A 14,429-nucleotide genomic window follows, 5' to 3' on the forward strand; every position below is an offset into this window, starting at 1 on the left:
GGAACCTATAGATTACAAACAATTTCTGTAAGTTATTTCTAAGACTCTGCCTCTCGTTCTTCCAGTCTTTAAGGACATTGGGTGACGGACTTACTCCGTCTATTTTGCGGTCTCCTTAAACAGCCATTTAAGCTGCAGGTAATGAGAGGACCAGTCTCTTGTCTGTGTGTGTGTGTGTGTGTGTGTGGGGGGGGGGGGGGGGGGGGGGGAGGAAGTGCATATGGAGCATAACTAACAACAGGTCACCATGTCGCTGTCGCCTACAGTTAAGGATGCATTAAAGACAGAGGGGGTTTTGTTGCATTTTAGACGTTTCACTTTTTGTTGTTGTTGTTGTTGTTGTTGTTGTTTTTCACGAGGTTGCAGCAGCGGGACAAAGTATCAAGAGCGCTGTAGCCATTTTATTCGAGAAACAAAACAATGTGCATGTCTGGGATTAAACTTCTGCAGAGCTGAAATAAAGCTGTAACAACCATAGACTGTTTATATTTAGGTGACAATAAAATGAATTGTTTTTTTGTTTTTTAAAGTCCTGACTGACACATTGGTCGCCTACGTTTTGCTTTCCAGTCGGACATATTTAGTGAGACACATCGCGCTGAGTTCACGTGTTGCAGTGAGGGACTCATAACAGAGAGGTGAGTGAATAATCACCACTCTGCTCTTACATTTGGATTCAGGGCTGCATGTTGATCAGGTGCAATAGCCTACTTTAATCTTTACACATCGCCTACTGTACACAGACGGTACACAGGGACAATATATCCCACACACAGACCGCTGTTAGTTTCAGAGTTGTAGGCAGAGAATTCGTGTATCGCAGTGAACACACACTAATACACACACGATGATCACACGTCATGTTATGATCAGAGGATAAAGATTCATTATACTGTATACTGTATTATACTGTACCTTTGATTTATCCGCTACACGTATCAAAATCTGACTTGTATGCGCGTTAACATTAGTAGATAGCGACATCTGGTGGCAGTGATACGTATAACAACCCCTGAAAACGACTCTAAATTAATCTGTAATAAGAAATCAATATCACACCGGTGGTCACGCTGTTTTATTTGAAGATCAGCATGCTTTGGCGAACTGGAGTGTGATCTCACTTTTATTATTCAAAGCTATAAAGTATTCAAAAGTATCAACGGAATATGATCTATTGTTTATTTGATAATTAATTTGACTGCCCACCATAAACCTGCGTCAGAGCTTGAATGTGCTCCTTTTAAGCATGAGTCATTCCATGGCAAGTGGTCATATGCTCCCCCACCTCACCATCTCAGATTCAATGAAATTGGTTCTCATCTAAGGCCAAATATGAGTCAAATTCTACCTTGAATTCTACCAGAAGCAGCTTAGACACCAAAAAGATTTCTTGGTCTCTAAGGCTTCCTGACATGTTCTTTCCAATGATACCAAAGCAAAAAAGGATCAAAAACTGAGACAAGAGGCTTTTCGATGAGTGCTGATGTAGAGAACAACATCACTGGAACTATAGTAATACCACCTCCGTTTCACAGTTTTTCCAGATTCCTCTGACTTTGATCTCAATCTACCTCAGATCAAAATGCCAAAGAAGAGCAAGATCAAGAGACAGAGCAGTGAAGAGGAGCAGCTCCCTCCCAAGCAGAGCCGAGTGGAGCCTACCGACCCCCCCGCTCTCCTCTCCCCCCTGAGCTTCCACAGCCCTGCAGACCTGTTCAGCAGCCTCCTGCAGCCTCTAAACTCAGACACGTTCTTTCAGGAGTTCTGGGAGAAGAAACCACTCCACCTGCAGAGGTCTGACCCCTCCATAGCCTCCTACTACAGGTCTCTGTTCCAGCTGTCAGACCTGCAGGCTCTGTGCTCTGAGGGTCTACAGTACTACAGAGATGTAAACGTGGTCCGCTGCGTCAACGGGCAAAAGAAAGATCTCAACAAGGAGGGGCGTGCCAAACACGGTGTCCTCAACAAGAGCCTGCTCCAGAATAAGGCCACCATCCAATTCCACCAACCCCAGAGGTTTAAGGTGAGAGAAGAAATGCTAATGCTAATCCATCTATCAGCACTGCTGGCCTCGCCGTGTACGTCAGGCTTCAGTGGTCGCTATAAACATGGATATTATGTCTCCTCGCCCAGACATTGGGACGGCCGACAGGCTCAGTTGGTAGAGTCGGTCGTCACTGAACCAGAAGGTCGTGGTTCGATCCCCAGCTCCTCCAGCCACATGTCCGATGTGTCCTTAGACGAGACACATAACCCAAATTTGCTCCCACTGCTTCGTCACCAGCGTATTAATGAGTAGTAATAGTTATATCGTTTGAAAGGACTGTAAGCATAAAAAAGCCACAAACACTCCTGTGAACATCTTTTTAGACATGTTTGACCTCGGGCCTACAAAATCTATCTGTTGTTTCATGTTGTCTCTCTCCTTCTCTCTGTCCCTCTATCTGTCCATCTGTCTGTCTGTCTGTATTAGGACGAACTGTGGAAGATCCAGGAGAAGCTGGAGTGTTTCTTCGGGACCTTGGTGGGCTCAAATGTCTACATCACACCGGAAGATTCTCAGGGTCTCCCAGCTCACTACGATGATGTCGAGGTACCACCGGACTCCAACAGTCTATTTGACTGAGCCCTGAGAGCACTAAGCCCTCGGATATCTAGATGTCCCTGTTTTACGTACCACAAACTAGGAGAACAGGATTCAGTCATAATTTATTTTTTTATTTTTTTATTTGATGGTTAATTTGATAAGGACAGATGTGTTAAACAAACCTAAAACAGCAATCCAATGCAGTATCACAGTGTTTATAGTGGATGCTAATTTGCAAAGCTCATCCCTAAAAGGGCTTTTGTGTAAATGAGATGGAATTGACCACAGTTTTAAGTTACAGTTCAGATCATATCATGGTCTTGAGTAATAGCTGATCATATTTTATGCATTTGACTTATACATGGACTGTGCTGTGGTTATACCGGTAATTCATAATTAGATGTTTATCAGAGTTTCTAAACAGAGTCCAGATTGTGTCACTTCTTTTTTTTTTCCCTTGCTCCGATCATATAACAGTTTGGAGTCTCACATTGTGTGAGTGAATCAACTCACACTATGATGTTGGAGGCATTCTCTTCTGCTTTCCATCACTAGCAATGGATGACCACATTCTGTCTCTCCACTAGAAATAATACTTTGACCTCAGCGAACAGAGGTAGCAGGCCTCGTCTGACTAGTTGGTTCTTTAGTTGGCTACAATTTTATGGTTAAGATTATTTAATTCATTTTTCATCGCTTTTTTTTCAAAAGGTTTTGAGGGGTTATTAGTCTTTCAAAACAAGCAGCAAACAAGCAAATAATTTTAATTTAGCTCAGCCAAATGGCCACTCCTCTGTCAACGTTATCCTTTGACATGCTGAATGAATCCTTCAGTGATACACTTTCAGCTCTATCCTTCAACCCCTTGAATAAAGCTTGTATCAGAGTAAAATAATCATTGTTCAAGCACTCTGCTGCCACCTTCTGTCCACTGTTAGAATGTACAGCCCCAACACTATCAATATGGTAACACAGCTGCAGCCCGGTCATATCAAACCAATACAGTCTATACAGGACAGAGTCTACTCAGCAGCTTCAGGTTTATTCTTCGATGTGTCTGTTAGATACGTTCTTCTCATCTTGATTCTGTGTTTTCTGCTCAGGTGTTTATTCTGCAGCTGGAGGGACAGAAACACTGGCGTCTCTACAGCCCTACTGTTGCCCTGGCAACAGAGTACAGCGTGGAGTCCGAGGACAGGATCGGCAGCCCCACACATGACATCACACTGAAGGTATGTAAGTATGTTGCATAACGACATAAAGTTCCAAACGCGTTACATAGACTGTCCCGGTCCCTCCCCTCAGGCTTCACTTCCAGAATTGTTTCATTTGGTCCTTTCCTGGTAGATTCAAACATGAAGCAGCCTTTATCTCTTTACAAAGAGAACACACTGAAAAGTTTGAGGAGAAAGTTCTTGAATTCATCATAGGTCCTGATTCTTCTTGAAGCTTTCAACACACATATTTAGTACCGTGTGTCATCAATCTAAAGATGTTCTTTATTTAACTTAGGGGTTAACTTTAGCATCAGTGTCATCTGACTGTGTCTAAAGTATTTTCACAGAGAAATGTTTCCCTCTCCTGCACACAGCTTGTGAGTCACATTTATTATCGACCCGTGTATAAAACATCCTGTATGTGTTTGTTCCCTTCTCTTCAGGAAGGAGATCTTCTGTACTTCCCCAGAGGAACCATCCATCAGGCCAGCACTCCTTCAGGAGTCCATCACTCCACCCACCTGACCCTCAGCACCTACCAGAGAATGTACACAAGACCCCCAGACACAGTAACATTGTTGGGGGGGGGGGGGGACTGCATAAACTCAAGGATTCATACTGTTCTGTTTACCTGTCCTCTCTAAGGTCATGGGGAGATCTACTGTTGGATGTTCTTCCCAGCATGCTTTGTGAACACAGCAAGGCTGATGTCAGCCTGAGGGAGGGGATGCCCCAAAGAATCCTGCTGGTAAAAAAAAGTCTTTTCTTTTTACTCTTTGTTAAAACGTGTGGTCAATGAATCACAATTAACCACCATTTTTAAGTACCGTAAATTTCGGACTATAAGCCGCTACTTTTTGTCGCGGTTTTAAACACTGCGGCTTTTAAGACGATGCGGCATATTTATGGATTTTTCTTGCGGGACAATGAGCTTGTGCTGCAAAAACATTTGACTTCGTCACATCGGATCTTAATATCAGTCATTTTGCGCTTTATGCACGCACCCTCATCATGGAAAACACACGGAGAAATACATATGATGCAGCTTTCAAGTTAAAGGCGATCGAGCTGGCTGTCAAAGAAGGAAATAGAGCTGCTGCACGTAAAGTTGATACTGACAGCGACAACGAAAAAGAGACTGAGGAAGTGAGTGATGAAGTCATTCTGAGGCAGTGAATGGATGGACTTTTTCCCTGTGAAATATATTATGGTAATCTTTTTCATCAGCCGCATTACAGACACTGTTTGATAAAAGATTTACAGTAGGCTTCATATTTGCGGATGTTACCAGTAGTACGTATTTCATTAAAAGTTAAAAAAATGTCTTTGTGTCACGTCTTTCTGTGTAAATAGCTCTTGTTATAACGTGGACACCTGCGGCTTCTAATCAAGTGCGGCTTATATATGTACAAATACATTTTTTTACCTATTTTTAGCCGGTGCGGCTTATATCCAGGTGCGCTCAATAGTCCGGAATTTACGGTACTCTTTTTTGCTAATTGGAATTTTATAATGACCCCAAAAGTGCCACATTTAAATTCAAAGACAGATACAGCGATTTTAACCTCCTTGAGCCGTCCCTGCTGTCAAGGAAAATAACCTGAGCCCACCCAGCTGGTCATGCTTACAACTACTCATACAGAGGTGACTATGTGGAAACAGGAAAACCACACTTGCACTTGGCACAGTCTTAGCCAGATGTTTTCAAACACACCAACCTTAGCACATGATGTGTTGCCTACCATTCAGCAGACCCTGCCTGGAACTGACAGAAAAGACGACTCTTTTTCTGACTGCCGTCGATCCGTTTAGTTATTGTAACCACTATTACTGTTGATTTTTTCACCTTATATGCCATCATTTATTTGTTAGACATATTAATATAAAGCCATGTGTTTTTCTTTGTGTAATTCTGAAAGAGTAAGCTTTTTAGACAGAAAATCCTGGCATACGATAAAGAAATCGAAACATTTTTAACTTATGCCAAGTTATCCAAATTTAAACCACGTAGAATATTGCTGAACTGCAACAAGAACGAGACGCTTGAGCTTTTTTCACGGCAACAGGAGACTTGAGACTCCTACTTTTTCACTGAAATGTGGACACCAGACTCCTCCCATGTTGAATCCGTCCAGATCCCTGTGTACAGATTCTATAATTCTATGTAGAATCGGTAAATGGAGATTAGTGTCCTGTCTGTTTGTTCTTTGTATAAGCACTTTGGGCTGCATGCTTTTCTGAATGAAACGTGCTGTACAAGTAAAGATGAGATGAGTTGAGCTGTTTGTAGCCGTCAGTGAGTTCGACTCGGTCCTGTAACACCCTGAAACTGTTACAGGAGGATCACCATCACTCTCGTGTCCGCCTACTGCAGGAGAGGGAAACCCATCCTGATGATGTCTCTGTGTGTCTACTTCTATCTGTGTATGTGCGTGTGCAGGGTGACAGTGGAAGTGAGGACACCTGCAGGCGGCTGGCGGCTCACCTCAGGTCAATGGCTGATGTGATGGAAACAGGAAAACTTGAAGTTAGATGCACTAACCTTAAGAGAGACTTCATCACGAACAGACTACCTCCATACAGCGAGGAGCAGATCGCTCCATGTAAGGCGTTTTTTTGTTCTTGTTTCTGTGTAGCTTCACAACTTAATAAAGTCTAAATTTGTAACTGTGTGTTTGTGGCGGTCACAGCTGGAAGAATCCCCGCCTTGGAGGATGTGGTGTCTTTAAGGTTTAAAGAGCACATTGTTATAACAGTGGAACCCTCCCAGCAGAGAACAGTGAGTTCAAGTTTTCATTGACACGTTGCAGCATGTTGCCTGTAAAAAAAAACACGTTCATAAAGATAACATAATATGCAGACTTTAAAGGACACGTGTAAGTCTTCTTTTCAACAAGTTCAAATATGTCTTGGAGCTCCCCAAAACATCTGTGAAGTTTGTTGTTATAAATCCACTCTGATCCTGTCTTTGATCATACCTATAAACTCTGTATTTCAGGTCTGCTCAGAACAGGCTGTTTCTGTGTCTGCAGCTTTAAATGCAAATGAGCTGTGTCTTTTTGTAATGTCACAAAGGGAAAATCTCAATATATATTTTTTTTAAATCTATATATTTATTCGTTTTTGAGACTTTCTCACTTTTGAGACCTTTTTTACTACGTGCAGAAGACGAAGGTTTTAATATTTGATCTTGTATAGAGTAACGCAGCGTACGTCGGTATTTTTGTTTAATGTGAAGAGTTTCTTTGGGTTTTTATTTAAGTGAGGCTCTAGCTGTTATTTTTTTGATTAAAGCTACATTGTTGTAAATGTGTGAAAAACTATGCTGCACAAAGATCAACGCTGCTGACCTTTGACCTTAAAAAAACAAGTTTAAATTGAGATGTTGTTACAGAGACCTTGACATTCTTCTGCAAAAGAAAAAAAAGAAGTTGCTAAATATTTTTTTTTCTTGTTAGATTTAGATTAAAAAAAGATCAAATCTCTTGCAAGATTTTAAAAAGCACCGATCTGTTATTACAGGATTAACTACCAATTTCTTGCCCATCATTGTCATGGTACGAAGACGTCATTGCCACAAAGAGTATGAACAGCTCAACAGTTGTACGTTATGTGCATGTGTGTTTTAAGGAGGAGGCTGCAGAGCAGGTTGTGTTTGTTCTACACTCCCTGAAGAACCAGAGGGAGAGCCACATGATGGGTGAGGGTGATGAAGAGGAGGACCGGGATATCTCCAGGGTGAGATATAAGTCACTGATTCCTCTTTCTCTCTGAATACACACACACGCACACTTTAGCAGCAATGACTAAAGTGCTGGAGCTTCTCTCCTCAAAGTCTCCTACGACCACAGTGGTCCAGAACCTTATGAGTTTAAACTTTTAGCACAGGGAGAGGACTCTCTGAATAGTAGACTCTGCCCCCCAGAGGATTTGAATGTTATGGCTTTAAACATTTTTGAACAAATAGCCCCATTATAGCCCTTCACACTCACCATATTTCACAACAAGCCACTTAGATTTCAGTTATAATCAACCTGCAAAATTCTGTGAATCCACTTGACTCCTCAGTTTGCTGAGTCTGCTGAAGTAGTGATAAGGGCTTTGTGACAAAAGCTGGTACCACATATGTTACCAAACACCAGATCAGCGCAGAATAATTGAATTGTACCAACCAGGTTTCAGCCTGTAGAGGGCAATGTCTGTATACCTCTCTTATGTCCACCCTTTTGTTCCATGATAATCTTTTTTCCTAGTTCCTCAAAGACCAGAAGTGACTGTATTTGCTAATCATTGTGTGCTTCAATGTCTGTCTCTGTCCATTCAGGGTCTCCAGTTCCCTCTGTCCCACCTCAAGGCTCTGCAGCAGCTTCAGAAGGAGGAGCAGGTCCCCGTGGTCCAGCTCCAGCTGGAATCAAAGGAGGACAAACTCAGTCTCGTCCTTGCTCTGTGGTCGGAGTGCCTGCTGGTTGCGCTATAACCCAGAACTAAATCTATTTATGTTAATCCTCAGTCTCTTCTGGTTTTTTGTGTTGTCTTTCTTTGCCTCAGCGTTTTCTTCTCTGACTCCTCCTTAATAAAGCCGACACAGGTCCAACTCTGACTTCTTGGTTCATCTCTCTAACAGACAATTGTGAAGAAATTAAGAACAGAAGCAACAATTGGTTGACAGAAATAAGTCTGACTCCACTAGTGTAGGTTTTGATATGCCGCCCGAGTTACGATTAGACTGGTTCTGGTTGACTTTATTATCAAGTGGCAATCTGGTTGTATGTTAAATGGTGAAATCATGTATGTACTTATTTTAAACATTCTTTACTTCAACTTGGGTACAAATGCAATTCTCGCTATCCCTCGAGTTTATTTTGAAAACTGAAAGCAGACGAAAGGACAGAAACAGAAATGGATCTGACTTGGACAATTTTGGCTTTCAGACAAACACGATTTCATTCATTTAAACAGTCAAGTTTTGGTTTTCACAATAAATCAAATGTATAACTGCATGCAAAAGTACTGAGTTTCTATAAATAGAAATCGATGTTAGTGCAGATGCTTGTCCAGGTGTTTTCATTATTTTTTCTGTCAGACTTCAATCTCATGCCACAAATTGTTCTCACAGTTTTATAATAGTAATAAGTTAATCCCTTATTAACAAAAACTGTGGTTAAACAGCAAGAAAATAAGTAAAAGGGGATCAAGACTGAAAGACAAAACAAAACAACATGGTTGACAATAACAAGAAAGCCCTTAATGAACCTTTTCGAAGGCTTTCAAAAGATTTGTATGAAGTTAGTTTGTTAGTTTTAAACTACTAAGTAAGTAGTATAAAGCGTCATTTCAGTAGAAGAGCTGACCTCTGTCTGCTGTGATGAATTCTTTCCCCCCCACCCCCCCAAAAAATAAAAATAAATAAATGAATAAAACAGCTGTACAGGATTGCATTATTACTATGGCGCCAGCAGGGGGCGACCTGAGCCCCACACCACGGTGAAATAACACGAAGAAGGCGCAGAAGGAAAAGCGGAACCTCAGCGAGAGCAGAGTGAACACCCGGACAGGTTTACAGACGGACTCAGTAGCATCCATGACAGGCAGCAGTTTACTACAAAACCGAGGTAAACAGTTTTATTATCCATTCATGTAACTCAGAGTTCATAAGGAGTGACACTGTGTGTGGCGGTTAAAGTGTTTACACACAGACAGACAGACTGTTTAATTATAGTAACACTGAGAAGCTGAATGATAATCATGATGATCTCAGATTATTTAAAATCAGTACAGAAACTAGATAATTTCAGTCAGACAGAACAAAGCTGGTGTGTACTTAAAATGCATGATTAGACAAAGAGGCATTATGAAGGGTTAATGGTTGATATATAACTATTTAAATGAGTACATTAAAAAGTATTTATTTGAGATGTGTGTTGATAATTTATAAACCTGGGCTGTGAGTTTCATCTCCTCGTATCTCTAAGTGTACGTCCTTTACTCCTCTCCTCTCCTCTCCTCTCCTCTCCTCGTAGTTCCTCTCATCTGTCATGACAGTGGAGGAGACACTAGTCTCAGCCTGATAAAGAACAGCTCAATTATAATCAGGTTTATTGTGAATGTAAACTGAACATGCAGGGACATCACTCTCCAGCACATCAAATCCAAAATGATCAGTCTTTCACATTTTTATTTTTGTATTACTATTAGAAATGTTATGTCATAGCTTATACTATTCATTTTTCATTTTTACATTTGATTTGTAGCTAAAGATCTTTAATGTCTGTTGTTGTTGTTGTTGTTGTTGTTGTTTTTGTGTTTTGTTTGCCTGGCTGTGGATGAATGTAGGGTGAGGGTCTTTGTTTTGAGATATCATTCATTATGAATCAGTGCTACACACGTAAAGTCTTGTTTACGTCAGGGCATTTCTTGACGGACTCTTTGCTCTGTGTTGCAGTTGATGTTGGTGTCTTTGTCAGCCATGATGTCACATGGATTTAAAAGCAGTAAGCAGGACTTCACCTTCGGACCCTGGAAAGTGACTGCAGCCAGAAACCACATCATGAAGTCCAAAGACATTGAGCGGTGAGACGGTCCTCATGTATGGAACGACTCATGTTAGCTGAGTTTGCCTTCTGTTATTATTTTAGAATTAATGTTACGCCACTTGCCTTTATTTTGACAGGACCGCTGAAGATAAACAGGAAGTGATGGCAGAGACAGTTTGGGATGATATGGACCAAATAGTGTCAGGCTAGGGTTAGGCTAGTCAAACCTTTGAGCACTGCGTTACAGGCTGTAGCTGAACCTGCATGCAGAAATGTGTTTACAGAGATCCGTCAAAGAAACTAGAACACTGCCGATTCCAAATTCCAGACCCACTAAGTCCCACAGATGAGTCACCTAGAACCCAAACTAAGCACAGGACTGAGGTTTAAAAAGGTTATACAGTTTTAACTTGTGTGTTGTGAATATTGAGGCCCTGGCAGCAGTATACCGGTTGGATTGTGAGGACTGGATGTAGACGTTTATGTCGTGTCTCTTGTCTGGGTTGCAGGTTAGCAGAGGAGATGAACATGCCCTCCCTGCCTGAGATGCTGTTCGGTGATAACGTTCTCAGGATCCAGCACACAGATGGCTTTGGCATCGAGTTCAATGCCATCGACGCGCTGAAGAGAGTCAACAACATGGAGGATGCTGTGAAGGTGGCGTGTGCTCAGGAGTGGCAGGAGAGCAGGTAAGCCACGCCCCTCACTCTGTTACTGCAGGAGGAGCTTCAGTAGAGGATTCAAGTTTAAAAGCAGGGATGATGTTGACTGCGATGCACGTGTTGTGATTCGTCTGCAGAGCGGACTCCGAGCACTCCAAAGAGGTTGTGCGTCCGTACGACTGGACGTACACCACAGACTACAGAGGCACTCTGTTAGGAGAGGATATGCAGATGGAGGTGAGATTCTGTGACATCAGACACTGAGTTACATTCAGGGCTAACTTTTGACCAGCGCGTCTGTTCTGCTGCCTCTGCAGGTGACGAAGACGTCGGAGCGGATCGACTTGGAAAAGCTGAAGGCTCGGGAGCAGATCATGTTCTTCGACGAGGTTTTGCTGTTTGAGGACGAGCTGCATGACCACGGAGTGTCCATGATCAGCGTCAAGATTGTGAGTGATCGTGCTCATCCGCTGTTCATAGTGAAGAGCAGAGCTGACATGATGGGCTGTTGTGTCAAATTATAGTGTGTGTGTGTGTGTGTGTGTGTGTGTGTGTGTGTGTGTGTGTGTGTGTGCAGAGGGTGATGCCCACCAGTTTCTTCCTGTTGCTGCGTTTCTTCCTGCGAGTAGATGGAGTCCTGATCAGAATAAACGACACTCGGCTCTATTATGAGGTCAGCTGCAAACACACAAGCTTTATAATTAAATGAACAAAGTGAAGTTGAAATAAAAAAACATAACCCCCCCCCACACACACACACACACAAAATACACAACAACAAGATATACACATGGCAGCATGAAAAATAACACACAGTGACAGTGAGTATTTGTGTGTCCAGGCTGGAAAGAGTTACATGCTGCGAGAGTTCAGTACGAGAGAGAGCAGGATCACAGAGCTGAAGGTGAGATCTGACACATCACACTCGCGATAAACTACAGACTGAAGCTGCACAGGTGGGTTTAGGAGCTCTGATATAAACCACACAGCCTGCTTCACCTGTGGCCCCATCTCAGAGATTACTTCCAGGCAAGACGTCCTTTTCTGTGTGCCGACATTTATTCCGTCAGCAGCGTTTTATTTTCCAGGAGCTTCATTTGTGATTGTGACGTGTGGTGGTGTTTCAGTAAGCCTGTTTTATCAACAGATTCTATTTTAGACGTTGTTGGAGTGTTTGGACTCTTTATAAATCTCCTGTGATGTTGTGTATTTTTTTTATCCTTGTCATGGTAACACCACTGCCTTCCCGCTCACAGAACGTTCCGGCAGCATTGTACACTGATCCCAATGAGATTGCTCAGCATCTGACCCTCAAGCTGATGGAGTGTGAGCGTCTGGAGCTTCCTCATCCGAACTCAGCTGCTGATGAAGAGCTGCAGTGATTGGCCAGACTGTAAAACTGATATGATGCATGATGAAGAAACATCCGCTGATCTCTTGGATGTCCTCACACACACATAAACATACACACACACACACACACACACCCACACACACGCGCGCGTGTACAGTTTAGTTTTTATATGTGACCCCCTTCATCGTCTGTTTCAGGATTTAAAATGTAACATAATAAAACGTTGTTCCAGGTAAACTCTGTGAACACATTTAGTTTAACGAAATAATTCTCCCAGTTGATTATTGCTGTTTGAAAAAAAAAAAAAAAAAAGCTCTGTAGAGAAACTTCTGCGTTTGTTTTTAGTAGTTTAATGATATGTTTGTAAAAAGCATCACTGTTAATATTTGACGTCAGTCAGTGTGTCTGTAAATATGTCTCCTGTGTTTTCTACAATAAGTCAGACTGATCCAGAACCTGTGAACATGTCAGAAATACAACCAAATAAATTCACAATGTGCAAAATATACCTGTTTGTTCTTTTCTGGTTCTACGTGACAGGATGTCTGCACCAAAGTGCCTGGGGGTGGATGACGTGTTGGGGAACCAGATGACAAAAACGTCAGCGTGTGTGTGTGTATGAGGGTCTTTATCTGTGTGTGTGAGTGTGTGTGTGTCAGAACTGCATCTTTTGATCATGGCTACACAAATGGTGGTTCAAGTGTCAGTGATGATGCCTCTTATATAACCATTTATCAAAACATTGTACCGTTAAAACTATTTTCTTAGGCCAATGTACCTCCGCTTTTAATGTCCTAACTCTGCAGCACTGAACTGACTGTGTGCTGAATGTCCTCATATTAAAGGACACCTTCCTTACCAGAAACTGAACATCACACCCCTTCTGCTGACACAGCACACGAACATGCTAGAGGAGGTACCTAACTGATAACTATATCATCTTGTGACTTCTGACATTCGTGGTCCATTCTCTGGTTTTTGGCTGATCTGTATGTCAGCGAGGTGGACCTCTCGGCTGAGAATAACCCTTGTTATCTGCATTGTATTTCCTCGCTCATCCTTCTGGTTTTTTCCAATTTGAACCTGGGTGCCTTCTCTTCCTTCTCTGAGAAAACGAAAAATGAATTTCACCGGCTAAGGTTAATTTGGAGTCAGTTGTGCATAGCAGCAAGGAGATACGATCAGAAGGGTGATACAGTGTCCTACCAGAACTATGTGTTCTGAAATTGTTCTTGTATTTTGTGAAAATCACTCTGACACGTTTTAAATGTACTTTCATTATTCTGTTTATTATAATTCCTACAATGACAGGCAGGAAATTTCTCTTTTTGTGATTAATAATTATTTTATTGTTCAGATATAATTTGATTCATTCATTTATTGAAAGAAGCCAATTAATCTACAGTGCATATTTTTTGGACTGTGGGAGGAAACCGGAGCATCCTGGAGAAAATCCACATTGACACGAGGAAAACATGCTAAACTCCTACGAGAGGAAGGTGACCGTGTGACCCACTGCACCATCGTGTCCAACAAAAAAACAATAACACAGAAAGAGTGATGTGGTCATGCATTGGAGTACATCACTCTTTGAGTGTCATGTCAGAAGAGTTCCGCTTGGTTGGATGAAGAAGGTATTTCAGGACAGGTTACCTTGTGGAGAGGTGGACGGGGTTATGATTGGGACTAATCGATGTAGAGTGTGTTGTATTGGAGCTTGCGATCCATGTGAATTTGACGTAGCTTACGATACCTGCTGCTATCTTTCTTCAGCTGTTCTTCAGCAAGCTTAGCGGCTTGAAGTTCACCTTTCAGCCTTGTGATCTCAGAAGCCTGTTTCTGATTTTCACGAGTCAGGCTGTCCAGCTCTTCTGACTCCTTGGCTTCCTTGTGTAGGTGAGAGACAGCAGCGTCGAGGTCCCTCTGAAGAGAAATGTTTTTTGCTTCTTCTTCTTTAAGACCCGATGCCAACTGTTTGACCATGATTTTCATGGCAGAAACCCTTTTGCCTTGGTATTCAACATCAGTTTGTAGAGTCTGAATATTGAAGTGCAGCGATCCTATTTCCTGGTCTTT

The 14,429-nt window shown here is 42.1% G+C and overlaps 2 protein-coding genes across 3 annotated transcripts; both read left to right on the plus strand.

Annotated features, from left to right (window-relative positions):
• Nucleotides 1–543: 543 nt before the first annotated feature.
• Nucleotides 544–8,404, plus strand: riox2 (ribosomal oxygenase 2). Of its 2 annotated transcripts, none has more exons than XM_079356031.1 (10): nt 544–638; nt 1,577–2,023; nt 2,474–2,593; nt 3,691–3,819; nt 4,248–4,351; nt 4,450–4,552; nt 6,245–6,407; nt 6,495–6,583; nt 7,435–7,542; nt 8,129–8,404. In XM_079356031.1, exons 2-10 carry the CDS (start codon nt 1,583–1,585, stop codon nt 8,279–8,281), a joined length of 1,410 nt encoding a protein of 469 aa, XP_079212157.1. In that variant the 5' UTR covers nt 544–638; nt 1,577–1,582; the 3' UTR covers nt 8,282–8,404. The 2 variants fall into 2 exon arrangements, with proteins under 2 accessions (XP_079212157.1, XP_079212158.1); XM_079356032.1 differs by having other exon boundaries at nt 598–697.
• A 903-nt stretch (nt 8,405–9,307) lies between these two features.
• tiprl (TIP41, TOR signaling pathway regulator-like) lies at nt 9,308–12,859 on the plus strand. The gene is made up of 8 exons (XM_079355220.1): nt 9,308–9,416; nt 10,247–10,374; nt 10,847–11,026; nt 11,137–11,236; nt 11,317–11,448; nt 11,577–11,672; nt 11,841–11,903; nt 12,256–12,859. Exons 2-8 carry the CDS (start codon nt 10,250–10,252, stop codon nt 12,379–12,381), a joined length of 822 nt encoding a protein of 273 aa, XP_079211346.1. The 5' UTR covers nt 9,308–9,416; nt 10,247–10,249; the 3' UTR covers nt 12,382–12,859.
• The last annotated feature ends 1,570 nt before the right edge of the window (nt 12,860–14,429 follow it).

Source organism: Symphodus melops (assembly GCF_947650265.1).
Source record: "Symphodus melops genome assembly, chromosome: 11".
Classification (NCBI taxonomy): Eukaryota; Metazoa; Chordata; class Actinopteri; order Labriformes; family Labridae; genus Symphodus; species Symphodus melops.

Bases quoted from the DNA above. Each gene is read 5' to 3' on its own strand.
- riox2 (XM_079356031.1), top strand. From the start codon at position 1,583: ATGCCAAAGAAGAGCAAGATCAAGAGACAGAGCAGTGAAGAGGAGCAG. The intron at 2,594-3,690 runs GTACCACCGGAC...TTTTCTGCTCAG, and splicing joins CTCACTACGATGATGTCGAG to GTGTTTATTCTGCAGCTGGA. The intron at 7,543-8,128 runs GTGAGATATAAG...CTGTCCATTCAG, and splicing joins AGGACCGGGATATCTCCAGG to GGTCTCCAGTTCCCTCTGTC.
- tiprl (XM_079355220.1), top strand. From the start codon at position 10,250: ATGTTGGTGTCTTTGTCAGCCATGATGTCACATGGATTTAAAAGCAGT. The intron at 10,375-10,846 runs GTGAGACGGTCC...TCTGGGTTGCAG, and splicing joins AAGTCCAAAGACATTGAGCG to GTTAGCAGAGGAGATGAACA. The intron at 11,449-11,576 runs GTGAGTGATCGT...GTGTGTGTGCAG, and splicing joins CCATGATCAGCGTCAAGATT to AGGGTGATGCCCACCAGTTT.